Below are 21,133 nucleotides of genomic sequence, written 5' to 3'. Positions count from 1 at the left end.
GAAGTAAAGGTTAATTGTAAATGCTTTTGCCTGACTGCTGAAAACAGAGCAAGGCTGCAGGCTGCTGCAAGCCCAGCAAGAAATCTTCCTAGTTTTGAGAACTAGGCTGATAGAGGTAATGCCCTTTAGCTAGCAGCCTAAATGACATGCTAATCAGAAGGATGTTTGGGGAAAGTGAATGTGCACTTTGATTGAACATCTTTGAATTCCTTGACTAGCAAAGAATAAGGAAAAGAGCAACCTTCAAATTAGAGCAAAGGCTTATTCTCTGTATTTGCCAAACTTATGAAATGTTAAGTCCTGAGGCATCAGTTATTATCAGTGCATTTCAAATCATTTAAGAGCATGAAAAAAGTAAGCCTGAGAGGTGTTACTAATCAGAATAGTAAAAGCAAAAACACTATGTGATGTAATAAAACTTTGTAGGAGAGCCAAATAGTCCCACCACCTTATATCCATTAGGGTGTTGCTTCAGTTCTCTCCAATGACAGTATTCTGTTTAGTTTCACCTCCACATCTTTCAACACAAAACCCTATGTTTCTGTTTGTATGGGAAGAAAATTCAATTCCATTGTAACCACAGCATGGGCTGGAGTCCCAATGCAAACTACTAAATTCTGCAGTGCTCACGATGCTCCTCTTAGTCAGTCTAGTGTGGAGAACACACTTATCTGCCCCTGCCAACTCCCTGTGCCACAGGCTGAGGACAAGAAAGTGCTCAGTATGCTGAGTGCCAGAATAGCAATTGCAATTCCCTAATACTGATGGCTGGCCCTGAAATTCCAGTTGGGAATGCTCAAGCAGTGATGTGCTTCAGAAGAAAAGACATAGCTCCTGTGCTGGCTTTGAAGAAAAAGTCTGAGGTTTTTTCCACTGTTTAAGTAACGTGTTGTGAGAGCTTAAATAAACCAGTGCCAATAAATATTGTACAAGAATAGCAGCTGGAGCCAGAGGTAGATCAGTGCAATTGGAGAGTCCGTCTTGAGTGCCATGGCAGAACAGCCTAAGAAAAGCCAGATAACTGTACTGGATAACTTGGAAAAAGATGAAATAAAAACACACACATAGAAAGACAGGTCTGGGCCTCTACAGTTTCCTGTTCTCCCATATAACAAAATAGTATGAAATAAAAATAGTCACCATTTCATTCTTTTCCAAAGCAAGAATGTCAAGCCCTGGTAGTGCCAACAGCATATCCTTGTAACAGTGCCCACCATAAGCTGTACTTGGCAGGGGATGGGGGAAGCTTAAAAAACGGACTAGGAAACTCCATTTTTGCTAAGAAATGTAAACAGTTTCCAGTGGCATATGCCTTCGTTGAATTAATTCAGTTTGCCTTTTACTGGCTTGGAATTCATCCCAGTAGGAAGGAATAAAAATTATTACAGCATATCTGTTTCAGGAGGTCCCACATGATACAAGCCCTGGCACTACTAAATCTACTCCTGTGTCTGGAAAAGTCCCTAACTTCTGTGAACCACCCATTCAGCAGTTCCACCCAGGCACTGGATGGATGAGCCCTGGCACAGGGAGTATTGGATGGCATCAGGCAGCCAGGGAGGCTCTGGCAGTGCAGTTCTTGTGCAAAGGTCAAGGTAAGAAAGAGGCATTCTACAGTTTGTGAAACGTGCTTTTTTTCCTGTGTATTCTTGGAAATTGGTTCCTGAGAAAAGAAACATGTTTATTTCCCTTAAGTAACACTGCTTGCTATAATAAGCAACCATAGCTGTACTATATAACCTATCTACTTTTATCATTCCTTGCCATTGCACAAACTGCCAGGACAAAGTTCTGTTTGTTGTACCATTTCAGATGCCATTAACCAAAGACAAGCCCTGCTGCTGAACTGCCTCAGACCACATGGTCTCCTAAGAGAAAGTCAGCTTGCTCATCTTTCCCTTGAGTAAATAAATTAATGAACTTACACAAAGGTATTAATTATCTCTGGACAATAATATTGGCCATATTATTAAATGACAAAAAGGCAAACCCATTTTTCTTAAAGAAGTATTACCTTTGATTCAGGCTTGTATCATGGTGCAGCTGTTACTCCCTATTTCTTCAAGGCACTTCTGCAGTAGTCACAGGCTGTGCACTACTAAGCATGACTTTTCACTGCTTTGTAACAGATGCCAATCATATTTAATCCTATATCTGAAATTCATAGTTTGCAGGCATTAAATAATTCAATTCTTTTCTTTTCAAGCCATTCTGCTGTTTGCTCCTGTAAGGTGCCACATACATCTCTGAAGATATTTAAAAGCTCTCTGGACAAAAGCCTGATTAAAGGGCTATAGGGAACCCTTCTAGAGGAAGGAGACTGGACTCGCTGACTCCAGTGGTCCTTCCCAACTTTATACACTCAGTGATTCTGTGTGAAAATGGCTGAAGTGCCACACGAAAACGCAGCTTAATAATCCTTGCTGCAGATGGAGAAGTATTACACAGATGTTTAATTATGCTAATGAGGTTATCCCTAAAAGGTTTTTGTAACCTCAAACCTGGCAAAGACTGCTCTAAAATCCAATATTCAGTCTTTGTTAAATGCATATATCAGGCTTGAAATTTAACCCTGCACATCATGATCTCTCTGTGTCTACAAAGCCCTCTCATGGGAGGAACTCAGCAGAGGTGGGTGAACACTGAGGGATGGGAGGACCTTGCTGAAATCTGGATGAGTTGTCAAACCCTCCTCAGTCCCAGCTGACCACTCAGGCTTCTGCCCCAACCCCACAGCTATTACTTTGCTACAACAGCCCAGTTGTTAACTCCAGTAAAAAACAAAGGATCTGTTTAATTGTCTGGCACAATCAACCAAAATTCTGTGGGATAGTATCTGCTTTGGCCTGATTAAACTGAATCGTCCTGGGTTTCATCTTTTTCCCTTGCTTCTTTTATTTTTTTTCCTCCCTCTTCTGTGAGAGTATAATTTTAATTGCTGTTTTTCTGATTTTCAGGTTTCAGTGTCACAGACAATGCTGAGCAGCTGTGTGTGTTAACAGTTGCAGATCAAAAGTACAATTAGTCTAATGTGGGCACCAAAACAGAGAAAAGGATGATCAGGAAAATGAAAGAGGAGAATGCAAGCAAGCACTCAGTGACAGAAGACAATCATTAGCATTGGCCAATACCAAAGGCAAAAAGAGGCCAATGCCATTTGGAAAGTAATGACATGGCCTCAGGAGAGGTGTGTGTGTGTGTACATGAGAAATAAGCACTAAAAGAAAATGAGCCTTGCTGTACTAATTGGCCTCGCACTTTCCCTGTAATTTCTCATGAGTTCCCTGCTCTCCTGTAATCATGCACACTCATGAGTACTTCCCCATTCAGTTATCTCCTTACAACTGCTAATTCGATGCTACATAATTAATTTTACAAATGCACATTGTTATGAAACAATTTTCTACTCTTTAAAATGACTAAACTTTCTACTCACAAAAACATTTTTGAAACCTTGACAGCTTTTCAAAACCTGCTTTTAAAAGATACAGAAGAGAAAAGATGCCAGGAGAAAAGATGCATCCAAAAATTTTTCTGCCCTGACATTGGGACAGAGTAAACTGCAGAGATGCTTTCTGCTCACTTTGGAAGTGGCCTTAACAATCTTAGCTGCCCTGATGCTCAGGAATCCTTTCAGACACTTCTGGGAATGCCCTCTTGGCTTTACTTGTCTTGATTTCAGGCTTACCTTGTTAAGGAAAACCTTTAAGGCCCTTTCTCACAGGAAGAGGTCTTGCTATGGCTGGAGTTTCACTGAACTCAACTCCTGGCATGACTTAGGTCAGGTCTGTCTGTATGAATTGCAAATTTCCGTGTTATTGGGGGAAACAATGAAGCTGAAGCAAGTAGTCTCAGGCTTTGTGCTAGTCTAATTCACCAGCCTGTGTCTTTAGTAACTTAGATCCAGCCTGGAGAAAAGCTCCTTCTGCATTCCCAAGTGTCTTCTCACAGGGGTAGCTGTCCCAAGAGGCCTCCTTCCTAAAACAAAGGTGTTTAGGGCAAGTGGAATGTTGAAAGCTGCCTGAGAGGCACCTCAGAACACATTCAGTGGGAGCACTGGCCTTTGAGCATTTCCAGCTGGGGAGTAAGAAAAACAGCAGTGTATTTAAAAAAAAAAAAAAAATCAGCACAACCTGTTGCAAGTTTCTCAGCTTCTGCATTGTTAATCTGATCTCTAACACAACAGTTATGATTCACAGTATTACAGACTGGTCAGCACTTCTGTAACAAATGTTATTAAAGATTGGATTTAGCTTTGTTTTTTAAATTGGTTCTGAGCTATAACTGAATGCACAATATCTGCATTTTTGTGTTTATCAATGTAGGGAAAAAATATGTAAGGCTTTTTCACATTACTCTAGAGCAGCATTGATGGAAAAAGAAAATTATAAAACACTCTACAGATTAGCAAAACAAACAACAGTAGTAAAAAACCCCCAAAAACAACAAACAAAAAAAGTGCACTATCTCATAAATGCTGTGGTAATACACATAATCACTCAAATAATCTTGTCTAATAAATCAACCAATCTAAAGCTAAATAAATAAAGCCTAAAATAAATCCACATGCATGTACTCCATTTGATTCCTGCAGTTTTCCTCACCAGTGCCTGGAGCTCCCCAAGCAGGAACAGGTGTGGACATTCCTCATTGGGAGCACCATGAGGGACCAGCGTGCAGAGGCCAGAGCAGCAAACCCTGACGACACCAGCCTTGCTGCACAGGCACATCACCTGGGCAGGCTTCCAGGAGCTTGCATTTGCTGTGCACACACTGTGGAGCTCGTGCACACATGCAGAGTTGGAGTGTACAGAAGCACTGGCAATTTGCACCAGGACAAATAGAAAATATGTTAACTCTGCCTGGTTAAGGTTTGTTTTTTTTTTTTTTTCCCACAGAAAAACCAGAAGGTAATCCCAGTGCAGAAGGTGCCTTGTTTTTGGAAGATCAGAGCATGTAGGTTTTGTGTTGAGAAATAAACCAGCAATTATCCTTGATTCAAGAGACTATCTCAAAGCCCAGTCAGGGAGAATCCTGCAGATAAACTAAATTAGCTAGAAGCACATATACCAAGCTTCCTATGAAATGCCAGTTCAGCACAGCAGCCGCTCTTCCAAATTAATTTCACAGCTATAGTTCATTGAATTCTCCTCCCTTTTTCTTTTCAACAAAGTCCTTGATGTAACATGTTGGGAGTTCAAATTTTTCCAGATTTTCTCTTCCAATAAGCTACAAGGATCATGAATCTGTCCCAATAAAAGGCTATTCCTTTCCATGCTGCTCTCCCCAGCAACAACAACCTGCCAATGAGATGTAGCCAGACACCACAAAATGCTGTATCTACTGGAAATCAGTAAAGGAGTTTGGACTGTGCGGTTTTCCAACACTTATTCTGGTAAAATTGGTTTCCCTGCAGATCACTCACCTGGGTTAATGGTGATGAATTTGTTATCTGAGGGATGTTCCTCTGGAAACCTGTCCACCTTTGGAGGAGGTTTTCTTGTTGTCTCTGGTCGTCTTGGGATCTTGCCCAGGTACAGTTCGTCGGTGAACGCTGGTGGCACTTGGGTGGAAGGGAGCAGCTGGGGCTGAGTATCGGCTTCGGCAAAGCTCTCTTCCTCGGCTCCTCCAGCCGTGGGGGCAACGTTTTGGTTTGGCACTTCTCCCGATAGGGTTTGATTTCCTTCTTCCTCAGCAGTCCTGTTGGGGGAAGCCACGGCCACGCCAGGCTCTGTGCTATTGCGTGCCTCTGAGGCTGCCGTCGCCCTGCTCTTCTCCTTCTTCTCAGCATCCTTTTCTTCCTCTTCCTCGTGCTCCCGCTCCCCGTCCTCGCTTTCGCTCTTCTCATCCTTGTCCCCCTCCTCGGCTCCCTCGCCATCCTTGGTCAGCGCCGAGTCCCGCTCGGGCCCCGGGGAGGCGGCAGCGGCCTCGGTGGTGGCCACCACGGCCCGTCCAGCCTGTTTGCTGGGGGCAGCGGCCGCGGGCAGCCGCGTGGGCCACACGCTGCTGGGGAAGGAGGAGATGCCCCCGCCGCTGAAGCCCAGCCCTGCCAGCAAGGTGCTGGTCACCACGGAGGCCACGGTGGCCTGGCTGCCGCTGGAGGAAGGGCCCATGCCTGTGGCCATGGACACGAAGGAGAAGGGGAGCCCCGAGGAGGTCCAGGTGGAGGAGCCGGAGCTGATGGGAGCCATGTCTGCTGAGGAGGCAGGAGATGCTGTGGGCTTGAGGAGATCACCGGCAGCAGAGGGGAAGAAAACACAGCAGAGAGCATCAGCAGGGGCCCAGCATACCACATCTTACTTTTCCCTCCCTGTTCACACACATGCTATTCTCCTAAAACCAGAGACTCAACAGCAGCTGGATGAAAGGCTGAGCCAGGACAGAACATGCCACAGAGTCACCAGCAAACCACAAGGAGAGGAAACCTCCCTGCCTTCATCATACCATCATTAAAACCCTCTTTATCCTTATCTTTATTTTACATCGGGACCTTCTCCACCCACATCACTACTGACTTGTGAGTAACGTTTCCTCTTGGGGTGAGAAGAATGTAAAGGAGTTTAATGAATTCAGCTGCATTACTCACAGTGCTTTCATCCTCAGAATACAGGAGTTTAAAAATACAGTGTTACATAAGGGCTGTCCCAAAATAATGTCTGCCAACGTGAGCATCCCTGGCTGGTGGGTCTGCTCTGACAAGGAACTCTGGCTCTTCCCACGCACACTGTGAGGGCCACAAAGGATGCTATTTTTATTTCCTTAATTTATCCATCAGGATTATTCTCCTAAGAACTGGTGTTGCTATGAGGCATTGCTCTTGTTACAAAAGAACTACAGCATGGCCAGCTGGACACTCCTGAAGGACTTTGAGAGCATCAGGAGCCCTTCAGCAAGCCACCACCACGTCTGCCAGGACCTCCAGGCTGTGACACCTATGTATATTGGTTTTCCACATCCACAGGACTCTCCCTGGCCACCACCAGCAAATGAAAGGCAGGACTGGCACCTGCCTGCTTCACTGAGAGAATGAGGTAATGAACTATGGACTTTGCATCCCCTGCACCCTGCCAATATTATTCTAATGTCAACCCACTGCACACATGCGGGTCTCTGCACACGTGTGTGTGCTCTGCTGTAAATAAAACCCCTCAGTACACACATAAAGAACTAAACCTTGGTCTGTTCATAAAGAACTAGTCCTGAATTACACGTGAAAAAGAGACTGAAGTGAATTGTCTAAAGACAAGGAACAATTTTGTGGAAGAGCAGAGTCAGTGGTTCCTCTGGACAACCTGACCATTTTCCCTCTCTGAATTACTGAAAAATGTCTCACATTGCTGAATTCATCAGCATGAGGACCATTAGCTGGAAAGGTATGCACCAGATAAGAAAAAAAAAAAGGGTTAAATAGGTGCTGCTGAACATTGGAAAAAATGAAAAATGTTTATTTTGCAAACTGAAATTTATAATTTAACAGAATTTCTGCATCTCTGCAGTTCCTGGGTTCAGTCAAGCCGTGTGGTTGAAATGCTGCAGCAAACCAAGAAAGGCTGCTTTCTCACGTTATTTTTGACCAGCTGCAATCACAGAGAACCTGAGATCTCAGATGAAAACGTGTGCTTTAAAGATTTTGAGCCAAAACTTTAAATAAGCATCTAAACTTTCAGATACTTATCAATCTGAATCCCTAAGGCACTGTGAGATTTGCTCTTTGCTGGCATGAACAGTCTCAAAGCTGGACTGAGTATTAAAATTTGACAGCAGATTTCATATATCTAGAATACATCTATACATCATTAAATAAACATTAATCACTCAAATGCATGCTTTGTATATGTTATTTGCTTACTAGAGAATATATCAAACTGGATCAGAATAAAACCAGAAGCAATGTACTTAGAGTAAATTCAATAGAATGAATCCAGCCCATAAATTTGACTCTACAACACAATACACTGGGTGCCAAGAAATTTAGGTTATGGATTGTTAATATTAAATAAACGAATAAAATGCTTTCAAAACTGAAACAGTGTATTCCACTTTTGCTGTAAATGTACCAACATTTCTGATTCTGGAATAAAAAAGTTGGCTTCAGTGACTTGTTACAGTCTCACCTGAATTAAAATAAAACAGACATTGTTCAGACTTTGTTCACACAGTAACAGGTATCCTTAAAGCACTGGATAAGCAAAGATGCTGTGTATGAGGCCTTATTTCTGTTGCATGTACTTCTTCTCATACAGTTAATAAAAGAAATTAAAATTTATTTCCACAGTCATCATTACGATTTTACAAATCCCCTCTAAATAGATTGAATACAGATTGACAAAAACTTTTTAACATTTGATTCTCCAGTGGTCAAAGCCTCTCTGAGCATGAAGCTAGAAAACCATTTGATACTGGAACTGTATTTTATGCTATAAACCCTTCTGTGACAGGTCTGGACACCCCTTCCCCAGGAAAGCTGGGTCCTGGTGCAGATTTCCAACATCGTGCTGCCACCTGGTGGGAAATGTCCCCAAATCCCTGCTCCCTAAATCCATGACTTACCACTCCTGTCTTCACAATTCGGGTCCCCTCGAAAATTCGAGTGGTGTTAGCTGGGGAGGGAAGAAGAGCAGCACGTCAGGGCAGGGCAGGAGGCAGAGGAACAACTGCTAAACTACTGCTCAACATGTGCCTACAGAATACAGGTACAGGTCTCAGTCTGGAGCATTCAACTCAGCTCTTGGGGCGTTACTTGCCTCACTCTGCATTTGAGTCTGAACAGACTTGCTTGTCTTTAATAACTCAGGCCTGGCAATGATGGCTTGCTGACATAAAAAAAAACTCTCCCCTTCAACTCCAAGCTGGATGTAACATTCTGACAGGAAGCTTGATGATTATAGTTTCTTTTTGTCCTTATAATATTTTTGCCATATATTTATTATTGCTATTATTTATAATAGCAATTTATAAATTATTTATTGCTATATATCTCAACTACAACCACAATCAACCACTGAATAATGGTTTGAAAGCTAAAGTGGATTAATTTTCTAGGTTAGATGTTGGGAACAGCCAGAGATTAGAACAGCAGCTCCTTTTTGGGGACATGTGAAAGGAATCACATCATCTACTCCCACTGCAGATGTATCACTTCCACTGCATTGAATACTGGGCTAGAACTGGGCTAGAGTACCCAAAGGATCTCCCACAGAGCTGTCAGTAATGATTTACTCCTAACTGTGATTTAACAGTTATTGTAGTCAAACTTCAAAGAATTTTCCATTCCATCATCTAGTAAAAGAGGTCATAATAAGCAATACACCAGTTTCTAACTTCTGCCCGGCACTTAGAAGTGAAGTATAAACCACTGTGCTGAGGTACCAAGAACAGAGCTACACATGAGTTGTGACTTAGACAGGACACTTGTCTGATCCCTGCTCTCTCTGCAATGCTGCCAACACTGTGGCATGACACCACAACAGAATAAACCAGCTCTGTAGCTTGACATCCCTCAGACAATAAGTGCTGGCAAAGCAGGATCAAAACCCCTATACTTTCTGAAAATGACACTGAAAAATGCCCCTATTATTTTGTCCCATACACAGCATCAGATCCAAGTAACAACTCTTTGCTTCATCCTAAAGGATTTAAACTTTTAACTTTCTGCTTGTTTTATTCTTCCATTGCCCTTTTTGAGGTTTATGCATCTATAAGCTGGAGTGGGAGGGAATGCTCTCGTCAGAGGCAAAATTTGTCCTACTTAATAAAAAATGTCATAATGAATTCCCAGGAAGGAGCAAAACTTTAGCACTTAAAAAACCTCTAAAATCATTAAGTTCTTCTACCAAATCTCAGCTTTACTAGATTTCTCCAATAAACTTAAAAGAAAATCCATGACAAAGGACAGCTTATCATCTAGTTATTTTGATTTTCTTTAAATATGTATGTTTTGGAAATCACTGAGGTTGCGTGCATGGTAAAACCTGAATGTCTCCACATGTGGTTGTCAAGGTAGGACTGATCTCCTTTCCTCTTTACATAAAACAGACACCGATCAGACTCACATTCTGTTATAGCTGTGCCTCTGCTGCATAAGCAGTCTCTGATGAATTTGTTTCAGAAAACTAGTACCAAGAAAACCCCTAAATTCTCCTAAAACCTGACAAACCCTGACAGTGAGAGGGGTAGGCAATCCCTCCTTACTGGAAATGAGATTCAGATCAAGTCTGGCCACAATATGAAATTAGCATTGTCTACATGCATTCAAATATCTTCTGAAATAACTTCACACCATATTGCACTCTGCAAAGAAAATATTAAACAAACAAAGAATAGTTCAATGTAAAAATATGTACGTGGCTTTTTTACCTTGAAAGAGCATAGTCTGGCTAAAGTCACTACGCATTTCATTTCGGCAAACTGCTTGAACTCTGAACAGATAAAGGATGTCAGGTGAGACATGGCTAATGATGGCCTTCTGTTTAAAAAAAATAGATATTATTCAGTTTTTTACCCCCACAGTACTGTCCAAGATCAATTTGAAATATATAAAGCATTGTGCTAACAAAGAACATTTATGCCATGTAAGACAAGCTATATTTCTACACAGAAATATTCAGCGGTTCCCTGGAGAGAGCAAGGCTGAAGGTTGAAGGGATGCACCCAGACACTGCTGACTCTGCCCATGAGAAAGAAATTGACACGTCTCACATCTGTTCTCATGACAGTCTCCATGCCTCAATGTCTCTGCTGTCCTCAGAAAAACTTAAATTTAAGTCATTTGCCTTTACAGCAATTATAGTAAGATTTTTTAGGTAGAGATCCATATCTCAAACACAGGAGAAGCCCAGAAAAGTTACTGCATATTCAAACTGACTATTTTGCAACAAACTGGCTAAGGCAATTTGACTATGCAACATGATGGCTGAGCATCCTGGGCTGGGATATCCCTGCTTACTCCTGGACCTGAGAGTTGCCTTAGTCCACAATCACATCAGGTCACAGGAGTAGCTATATGAGTCACTTGAAATATTTATGATCTCCATAGCAAAACACTGTTTAGCTCTGATTCAAGATGGGACAGCCCAACTGTATCTGCCAGAGCACTGAAAACAATCTGCACTTTCCAATGAAAATGGGTTTCCTTCTTTTCTTGCCCTAAAATAGACTAAGATGTCATTGCTGTCTTAACCCAAAGCTCTGCTGAACAGCACAAGGTCTCACTGCAATTTATTTCCAAGCTATCCCCTGCACTTGTAATTATTTCTTTTACAAAACCAGGATGCTTTCATGGTGCCCACCTCATTTTTGCTGATTAAGGCTCTCCTCCTCATACCTGATTAAAAAAAATCTCCCTTAAGAGTGCGACATTATGACAAGAGAGAGGTTACAATACATCATAACCTTGGGTGCCTTTCAATGGATTCCTTTCTGATTTCATGAGGCAGATCATTCCCTAATGTGACCCAGATAACAATGTCTAGTGGGGAAATTGGAAATATAAATGGAAATGAAGTAAAAGAAGCTTCATCTAAGGGAATAAGAGAAGTATTATTGTATAACTGATTGAATGGGCCCAGAGGATTGTGTATTTGAAAAAAAATATGGTAACAGTCATTAGGAATAACACTGTGCTGCTGCATTTTTCATGTGCATATACAATTACTGATTTCATTATTCTAGAGGCTTTCTTTGATTAACAATAAATGGAGGCCTTTCAAACCTGAATATGTCACTCTGGTTTTATATGCAGAGAATGTTAAGGACCAGTACAATACTTGCTTCCACTTAGACAAGAATGACAAGCAGATGAAATCCTAAATGGAGGAGATAGAGCAGTGTTTCCATCTGTGCTGGAACAGTCTTGCTCTTCTCTCTTTTTCTCACACTGCCAGATGTAGGCAGTGCTTGTACAGGGCCACTCCAAAATAATCTTCAAGCCCTGACTATGCAACTCCTGCCTCTGGCAGCACTTACTGCCAGAAACTGCTCCAAAGTCTGCAAGGGGCTATGCACAGTGAAAAGCCTGAGCCCAGAAACAGATTTGGGGGATCGGACTTTTAATGTGAAAATCTGTAAGTTGAACACAAGCCAAAAGGTATTCAGAGCCTCACCATTTCCCGAGCCAGCTGCTTCTCAGCAACACTACATGAAAAAGTGTCTGCAGATTCAGTCCTTTATGCACTCACATAACTATAAATTCACACTCCAGTGTTTGGGTAGCCTGTTAGGCAACGTTCAACTAATGCTGAACATTTAAATAGCAATTCACTGTGGGCCAAACATCAGCCTGCCTATAAGGTAACAACTGCTTTCCTCCCCTACCCCCTCCTACCAAAAAAACATAAGGATAGCTTGATACATATGTCTGGGGTTGATGCTGTGCTTTTACCAGGTCCTTGTCACTGTCCTTGGTGAAAGTCTTCTCCTTTTCATCTTCATTTTTAGTCCAGCTATATGAGATCATGTAGTTCATGATTGGAGGGTGGTAAATGGTTTCTGGTTGGTTCCAGGTTACCAGTAGCGCTGTCCTGTTCACAGGCTGCACTTTCATGTTCACTGGAGGAGTGCTACAAGCTGAAAAACAGAAGGGGAAAAGATGAAGCTCTTCTAAACAACTGAGAGAAAACAAACAGGAAGAACAGTGTCTCACTCTAAGAACCAGGTTTTTTTCTTTAATGCCCTGGCCTACAGTAACAGCTTAGACTGCAATCCACTGAGACCAATGGGATTTAATACCACCTGCAGCTGCTTTCTGCTCTTCTGAGTAAAGTGAATGAGAGAATCCATTCTCTGCAGGCAGGTTGCTTAGTCCTTGACTTAATTCTCAGTCCTGACATTTGCACCTACATTTTAACTTGGTGACTTAAGAGCTCTGCACTGGAGCATTAAGTAATACAGTGCACCTGATCCACAGCTTCCCTCATCCCCACCCTCCTGCTGTTAAGGGGTAAACACCCCAAAGTGCTCTGCTGGCCCTGGAAAGAGTTGAAACCTCCGAAAATGTGGCATTATTGGGTCAGTAAATGTTCTCCTGTTAACTTAGTACATTTTTACAGTTATTTTATACTCCCCTTTCTATATATCTTTCTTTAAAGATGCTCAACAGTTTTTCAGTAATGTATCACAGCACAGGGAAGAGTGGCTGGGAAGAGTGGCTCTTTGAGGGCCTTGGCCATCTCCTCTGAGCAGAGGAACCCCCAGGCAGCCCTGCCTTTCTAACCCTGCCTGCAGCGTGGAGGCACAAGTCACTTCTCAGCCATGGTAAGTCAGTGGGGACATCACTGTAGGGACAGCTTAACCTCTGGGAAAAACACAGCTTCTGCTTCCAGCAGTACCAAACCCAAAATTCTGCAGGGCAGATGGAGCCCAGGCACAAATGCAGCCTGGCCCCTGGAGGAGTGGGGTGTGCACAGTCCCCTCGCAGCACTGAAGAAACACTTTTCAAGGAGTTGCCATGGAAAGGTCCGAGTGGGGATGCACAACACTAGATGGCACTCACATGCTGTGGGAAAGCTGCATCATCCCCTTCCCAGCTATAAAGAGTTTAGATTTTTTTACCAAGCTTTAAAAATCATGTTTAAAATACCCAATTCAGGGCAGATTCGCACATTCTCTTTCTCAGTATAAACCCTGAACCAAGGAAAATCACTTGCAATGATACCTAAACACATGTGCTGTGGCAAAGGAGCTGGTCTCCTCTGCCAGGGAAAGGCAAAGTGTCACCCAGCCCATCAGGCTGACACTGTTTGCAGAATTACTTTTCCCAGTACGACTTTTCCTTTTAAAGCCAACACACTGAGCTTGTTTGCACTCTGCAGGTATGTGACTGCGTGTGTATTTGGCCATTATTTCACTTCTAAAGAGTCCTAGCAGCACTGAAAGGGAAATATGTCTATTCCTATGCCTGGACTTCCAGGTTAGCCATGCAGCACTGCTGTTACATCACTGAAATAGCTACAGTTCTTAAATAAAAATGATTAAATGCTTTAAACACCAGTATTACCAGTACAATAGAAAAATACCTGTCAAGTGCATTTGTGCAGTTATAACTCACATTTTGTAGTTAGCAGAACAAGACAACATGAATTGCAGAAATATGCTTGGGCAGGAAAGATCTTTGATGTTTGCTCTTGCCATGAGGGGTAACAATCCTGCAGTTTTGCAGTAGACCCTTCTACTCATCTCAGAAGGATGATCCAGCAAAACAAACAAACCCTACAGTACTCAAAAGCAATGGATAAATGTATGTGAGTTTCTATTTACACTGAGCTGAAGGAATCAAAACAGCATTCTGCTGTCAGTGCCACAAAGGCAGAAGTCACACCATGGCTTTCCTCTGGCTCCCCCCTGGTCCCCCAAAGCACAGCATGAAGGTGGCCAGGACCTGGACAAGATGAGATAGTTGAAAACCATCTCTGTTATCACTATTTACAGAGCTTCCCGATCCTTGGTATGCCTCTCCATGCTCACCTCTTTCCGCTGAGATGGTCAGATCAATTCTCCCTGACATCACTGTTTATTGATAACTGCACCAATAAATCATAACTGCCCTCTTTGACGCCCTTTGTCATCACAGAATTACACTTCAAAATGCCAGGCCAGCCTTTATCGCTCCACCTAATCAAATCCCATCAGAGACAGGAGCCCAGGGTGAAGCACTACCCAGACCTAAAACTCTTACCCAGTCCTTGTCCTCCAGGAGGACATGCAGAGGTTTATGTATTTAAAGTAATCATGCATCAAATTGTTTTAGAAATAATTCAAGCAGGTAACCTTCCTGAGAGACAGAGAGATCTACCTTAATTGCACCAGCCCTCTGAACGGTGTCTGCCCAGCTGCTTTTCACACAGGGACTCCAAGTCACCCCAGGGAGAGGGGCCTGCCATGTCCCCATTCTGTGGCACTCTCTGTAGCCAGCCTGGATGCCATTAGGAACAGCTCATGCCAGCCAGAGAAGTGGGGATTTCCCAAGGATAAACAGGAGATTCACAGGCTCAGAGTCAGGAGACCTTCCCCACACCCTGGTTCAAGAAGGTCATGAGCACTTCTTATCATCTGAGTGCTCCAGTGAATTCACTGAGGACAAGCCTCATTAACAGCAGCTAAAATGAGGCTGAATTTACAATACTGTGATTTCTCAGTAAATATTACAATATTTTCATGAGTTAGTGTGACTTGGTTCAATTTACTCCAAGGCACAGAGCAGTATCTGAAAAACCTGAAGTAATTTAGTATTAACCAACCTCTTCTGCTCAATCACAATTTTTAAAAAAACATCTTATGAATGAGCAAAAAAGAATTTATTTTTTTTTTATAAAATGAAACATATGGTTTTATTAATTTAACTAAACCTGCTTAGGACACAATGGAATAAAGAAACATTTGATCCAATAATTCAATTTGATGATTTAATTAAAGTGATACATAATAACATTGTGAATGTCTGAAAGGCAAGGAAAAAGAGTGCAATGATTTGACCATCTATAAAACAACTGGCATTTCACAGAGATCTAATTTTTCTTTCAATACTCTCTGTGCCTTGGATTTTTCAAAGAAGATTAAAAGAATCACAGGCTAAAGGACCTCTACTGATTTTGCAAAATGTGCAGCTGAAGAAGAGATAGAAATTCAGGAAGAGGCTGGGACAGGGAAGGGAAGTATAATCAGGACATACTAAAGAGAACCACAAGCTTTTATTTTTCTTTTTTTTTTTTTTTTTTTTAAACAAAATCAGGCTTAATAAGAAAAAAAAAAAAAATAAAAAATCCAGTGAATTCATGATTTCTTGAGAAAAAAAAGACCCAAAACCAACAACCAGCATTATTCTACACTGAAATAGCATCTCGGCTAATTTTAGAAGAAACTATTACTAATGCTCTGTTTAAAATTCAGATCCTGAGGGATATTAAAATATTGTGGGGGCTTTCAGGGTGTCTTTCTGTGGTGTGTGCAATCCTGAGCAGGTACCTGCACAGGTCTGGCAGGACACCAAAGCCACTGTGTCCTGGGCTAGCAGGGCCATGCCAACACTTGTGGAGACAGAAACCCCCAGCTGGGGCAACAAGGGCACATCTCAGAGACACTGAACAGGCAAGAGCCTTTGCAGTACCATGGCCATGCTCCACTGCAGGCAAAGACATGCCCTGGACTTCTTGGAGGGAAAAAACACCCTCACCTCCCTGTCAGGGGTGACCTGAATTGGGAGAACCTGGCAAACAAGCCAGCTCCTGCCTTCTGGAAAAGTCCTGCAGAGGCAGAAGCATTGTGCAGGTGCATCTGGAGGATGCCCCTCTGACCCAACTCAGGCAGCCTCAGTGGCTCTCCCAGCTGCTGGCCATGTGTGGGGCTTGATCCAGGCTTTTCTCTGCAGATTAGACCACTGGGGAAGGCAGGGGGAATCCAGCATCTTGGCCAGCCTCATCTTCCAGGGCTCACTCAAGCCTGGACAAAACCTGTTTGCCACTGGCAGACGAATGCAGCATGCTGATACAATCATAAGCACTGGGCAGGCCAGCCACACAGCAGAGAATTATTTTCTTCATGTTAAAAACATTCCAGTGGGCTGGAACAAACAAAATTAATTTAACAACTCTGCATTCATCTCTCCCTTAATTTGATTTGTATGTTGTATTTGGCTACGTAACCTCCACGAGGCTTTCCTAACTGAAAGCCTGATAAAGCTTAATCCAAAAGCTCCTGGCAGCTCCATTTCAGCAAGCTGAAAGACAAAAAAAGGGGTTTGTTGCTTTGCAAAAAATAATTGCTGATATTAAGACACACCCATGAATGCAGAAATGGCATGTAATAGAATATTGCAGCTTTTAAAATTAATGTTGTTCCTTAAAATTGTTCCTCTGTATTTCTCTTCTAAAGACAGAAATGCAACACCAGCCAGACTTTCTGGGTTTCATCATGCTTATTGCATATGCTACCTGTGGTTATGAAAAGACCTATTTAGGGAAACTTTGTGAGAGTGCAAGAACTGTATATTCAGTTATGGCTTGTATACTTTCTCCCTGTAAAACAGGTCTTCATATGATGAATCTAGTTGCACTGGGCTCAGCGGGATTTATAAAATCCTCTAAAAATGTTCTAAGTTAGCTTGTCCATGCATAAAAATGTCACCACTTTAAAGGCAGTTATTTCTAGCTGTGCTATGCCCTCCTTTGAAAAATCCCACTCTCTACCTCCTGCTGAATGTCTCAGCAATGCAAAACTGCTGTTCCTCTCCTTGGTGCCGTGGGATACACGTTGTGTGCTGAAGCCTCGACAATTTTCAGCACAGAAAAGCAACGTGACAGTGAGTTCCTGAATCCCTCATGGTGACATGGGCAGAGATCTTCTAAGGCAATTTGTACATGGAAGGGGAAACATCAGCATCAGGATGTGCCCACAGTACGTTACTGGCTTGGAGCTGCTCAGTGGTAATTGAAAGACAGGGACAAGGGTCTTGTCTTGCTCTAGGAGGCAGCTCCTGGCTGTAAAGTGAGGGAGGCCTCACTTCTTTTTCTTACTAGTCTGGATATGCAGGATGATTCATTCAACAGGACGAGTGGCAGGGAACAGTGTCTCTTCCATAGAAAGCAGGAGCACATAGGAAGGTAGCTGGGGCATTTCTTCCCCCATGCTCAGTAGAAGAGAAACTGAGAGGTCAGTATGGGGGATTCATGTCTTTCTTTGCCAAAGGGGCAAAGAAGTTGGTGGCCAAGTTCTTGGGAAGAGAGGGTGTTTCCTTCCCCTTTGCCCCAGCCCTGGGAAGGAGCTGGAAGGGCCAGTCCTGCAGAACAGATGCACCACTTGCTGCTGTAGTGACACCCAACTCAGCCACAGTCATTCGAGATGATTTCAGAGATCCTGAAAGCTGTGATCAGTGCCTGTGCTATTGCCAAAACACTGCACTGAGCTAATTCAGCCCTGTCACCCCCAGGAACCTGACTGCAGACAAGAGAAAAGCAGTGCCACCAACAGAAAAGGCAAGAAAAATACCTTCATCTACATCCATACTTATACACATATATATTCCTTCTCATTATTAGATCCTCAAAACTTCAAATAAACCCTGAAATGCAAAAATATGGGTTATGCTTCAAATAAACCCTGAAATGCAAAAATATGGGTTATTCTGCAATGAGAAAACTCGCACTTGCTTTCAGTGCCATGGTAAGGGAAGTGATTCAGGGGCAGGTTCAGCTACATTGAACTGGTGTGACTCAGTGGAGGTGCTCAGGAAGAGACTCTGATCCATAATAAACAAGAGCATGCTTTGGGCTGTCAGATTCAATCCCAGAGTTCAGCAAGGGCTGCGCTCCCAAAGGATAACAAATAAACTACAAAGATCATATGCAGAGACAACACAGGCTTTAATATATCAGAAAGTGCTAAGAGGCATACTTGAAACATTTTCCCCCTCCTTTTACTAATGTTTGCAGTTTTTTGGCTTTGCTTTAGTGTACATTGTTGACTTCTCAGAGCGCTTATAAATGACATTATTAATACATAAGGATAATTGCTTTAAAGAGTAGCACACATTTTTCCTTTACCTTTGCCTGCACTTTGCCAGCAGGCATTGGCAGGCTCCGGAGCATGCTGTACACACAAATATTTGTGTTGATCTACTTCAATCCACAGGCAGAATGTAGCTAGGAGACAGACTATTTATCTTCCTTCCTCTTACCTTCCACTGTGCTTCAAACAGACAGGCTTGTTTCTTGAGGTGTGAGGGACAGACCCCACACTTGTTTCATGAGCCCTGTGAAATAACTGCAGGAGCAAATGGGCACATGGGTCCCTCTGACAGAGGATGTCTGGACAAACTGGGGTCTGCCCCTCTGCTGCTGACCCATTCCCCAAAGTGTACACACAACCAACATTTGGATTAATACCTGCATGGCTTTGTAGCACCTAAATTTCCATGGCATCACAGATCCTGTTTTACTGAAAGGCACGGACTGAGTGTTTGCACCAAAGTATTTCACATAATTCCACAAATCCTGTTTCTACAGCTGTGCTCTGAGTCATCAGCAGTGCAGGTCAGCCTGGCACCATCAGATGCCATGCTGGGCTAAACTGATGTCTGACAAGGATCTGCCCTGCAAGTTTTGTGTTTGTATTGCACACATCCACGTGTGCACACAGAGGGTGACTTGTGTTTCAAATGTACACCTGTGCCCTTATTTACACAGTGTGTTTGTGCCACATGTGTGATCACATTCAGTGATCACAAATAGTATCAATGGGGAGAAAGAAGGATTTCCTGCCAGAAGGACACATATTTGCTATGTTAAGCCAAGCTGACATTTCTAGTGTTCTGGTGAGGGCTGTTTGGCCTGGGGAGCATAGGAAGGATAGGCCAGTAGGGCTGGTAGAGCCTCCCAACACATGCCTGTGGGATGCCCAAAATCGGATTAGGAAAGCAGCTTTCCTTTCTTAGTTTCTGGAGGCTTTTTCCAACACAAAGGATGAGCTGCAGGCACTCATGGTTCAAACTAAAATTAGTACTTCTGTGGGCTGAACAGCTGGGCCAGCAGGTAGGCAGTGCAGAAAGGAATTCCCTCCAGGTGTAAATGGAATAAATCATCAGGCTCAGCTCTTCCAGCTTTAGAGGCAGCTGTGAACCCAAACCATACCTACACTTTCACACTGACTTCCTCTTGCCCTGTTGGTTTGGACCCTTTATAATCTCTGAAGAAGTGTAAGCAGTGACTTAGTGCTTATTAAAAGATCTACTGATGAGTTGTTTACTACATTCAGGCACAGACTCATGCACTCCTCACATTACAACCACACAGAAGTTACTACAGGTGTAAAACAGAACCCCACAGAACAGACCCACTGCAAGGGGAGCATGAGCTCTGTGTCAGGTATAAGTATCACATCTTTTTGCATCTGATTCCCCCTTAAAATGGGTCAGGTTTTTTAATGAAAAGCTTTGTGTTCCATCTGACCTGAAACCCTCTGGAAGGCAGAACCCTGTCCTTTCTTGCTTTTGCAGGACACTCTCCAAGACAACTGCACACAGGAGGAACCAGCCAGTGCTGCAGAGCAAGACAGGGCTGGGGTGGAAGGGATGGAATATGCAGAGGGAAGACGCTGATTTCTGCCTAAAATGTGCATTCAGCAGCCACTTGAGGCTCAAAAAGAGACTCCTGCAGCTGCAGGTGAATGTCTTGAAGCACAAAGGCAGTGGCAGACGGGCAGGTCTGTAGTGCAAAGATGCAGGGCAAGCAATGGCAGGACAGAGTCACCACCCTCAAGTGTGACCTCTTGCTCCAAGCCAGGCTGCAACACCAACTGAAGTCCTAATGATGAGACATGAATTCATTTGCACCACACCTCATAGGGTGCTGACCTGATTAAAGAGGAATAGAATGGGGAAATTATAACTTCCTTAACAAAATTAAATCAAAAAACAAATAGGAAAAGCTCAGTTGTCCAAGGAAATGAGGAAGTTGTTAATCCATACAGAAATCTTCCAAGATTCTTCCAAAAGACAAAACCAATCAATGCTAATGGTAAACATACTGTAAATTAACTTTAAAAGGTTCTTGTTTATTTCCATTTCCCCTGAGATATTTAAAGAAAATAAATAGCTAAATTTTGTTTTAGCCATACTGAGTTAAATTTTCAATAATGAATCATTTTAAATTTACCTTCACTTCGTTGTTGTTTTGGATATGTTCCATATTACTATGGAGTATTTTTACTAATTTAGGTTTGACTAAAACATAAAAATTACATTCTGCAAGAGTAGAACTTCTCTGCCTGAGACTCCTTCTGGACCCCCAGAGAAAACCTGAAGGCACGAAGAGACTGCGAAGTTGTTTTGAGGCAGTTTTCATAAAACACGGGCATTTAGAAAGCAAAACCAAATTACTGGGAGTAATAACAGAGGCTATAAACGAGACAAATAACTTGTTCTCATTCAGAAACACTGCTGCCAAAGCTCTAGACTATCTGCCTCCAAGTGTTGATGTCAGTGCACTGAATGTCTGGACCTTTGGATGCTCCTGCATGGGAGGTGCACTCCAATGCTGTGCAGAAAGGCAACCCCTTTACAGAAGGCTGTAGGCTCATTTCTGACATCAGAAGCCATGAAATGGTGAAGAACTAAACTGCTCTGTTTGAGCAGTGCAGTACTTTTGGC

The 21,133-nt window shown here is 42.8% G+C and overlaps 1 protein-coding gene across 1 annotated transcript in view; it reads right to left on the bottom strand.

Moving 5' to 3' along the window:
* Positions 1-21,133, bottom strand: part of PTPRG (protein tyrosine phosphatase receptor type G) — a 395,271-nt gene that overhangs the window by 70,924 nt on the left and 303,214 nt on the right. The window contains exons 9-12 of the mRNA XM_083869612.1: positions 12,380-12,564; positions 10,357-10,465; positions 8,551-8,600; positions 5,426-6,221 (exon numbers count right to left, since the gene is read on the bottom strand). Coding sequence (XP_083725738.1) covers positions 5,426-6,221; positions 8,551-8,600; positions 10,357-10,465; positions 12,380-12,564 — 1,140 coding nt within the window. The remainder of the gene's footprint in view (positions 1-5,425; positions 6,222-8,550; positions 8,601-10,356; positions 10,466-12,379; positions 12,565-21,133) is intronic.

This window comes from Zosterops lateralis, assembly GCF_965231275.1.
Source record: "Zosterops lateralis genome assembly, chromosome: 11".
Classification (NCBI taxonomy): domain Eukaryota; kingdom Metazoa; phylum Chordata; class Aves; order Passeriformes; family Zosteropidae; genus Zosterops; species Zosterops lateralis.
Note: the sequence above shows the minus strand (reverse complement) of the source record. Positions and strands in the feature narration are given on the sequence as shown.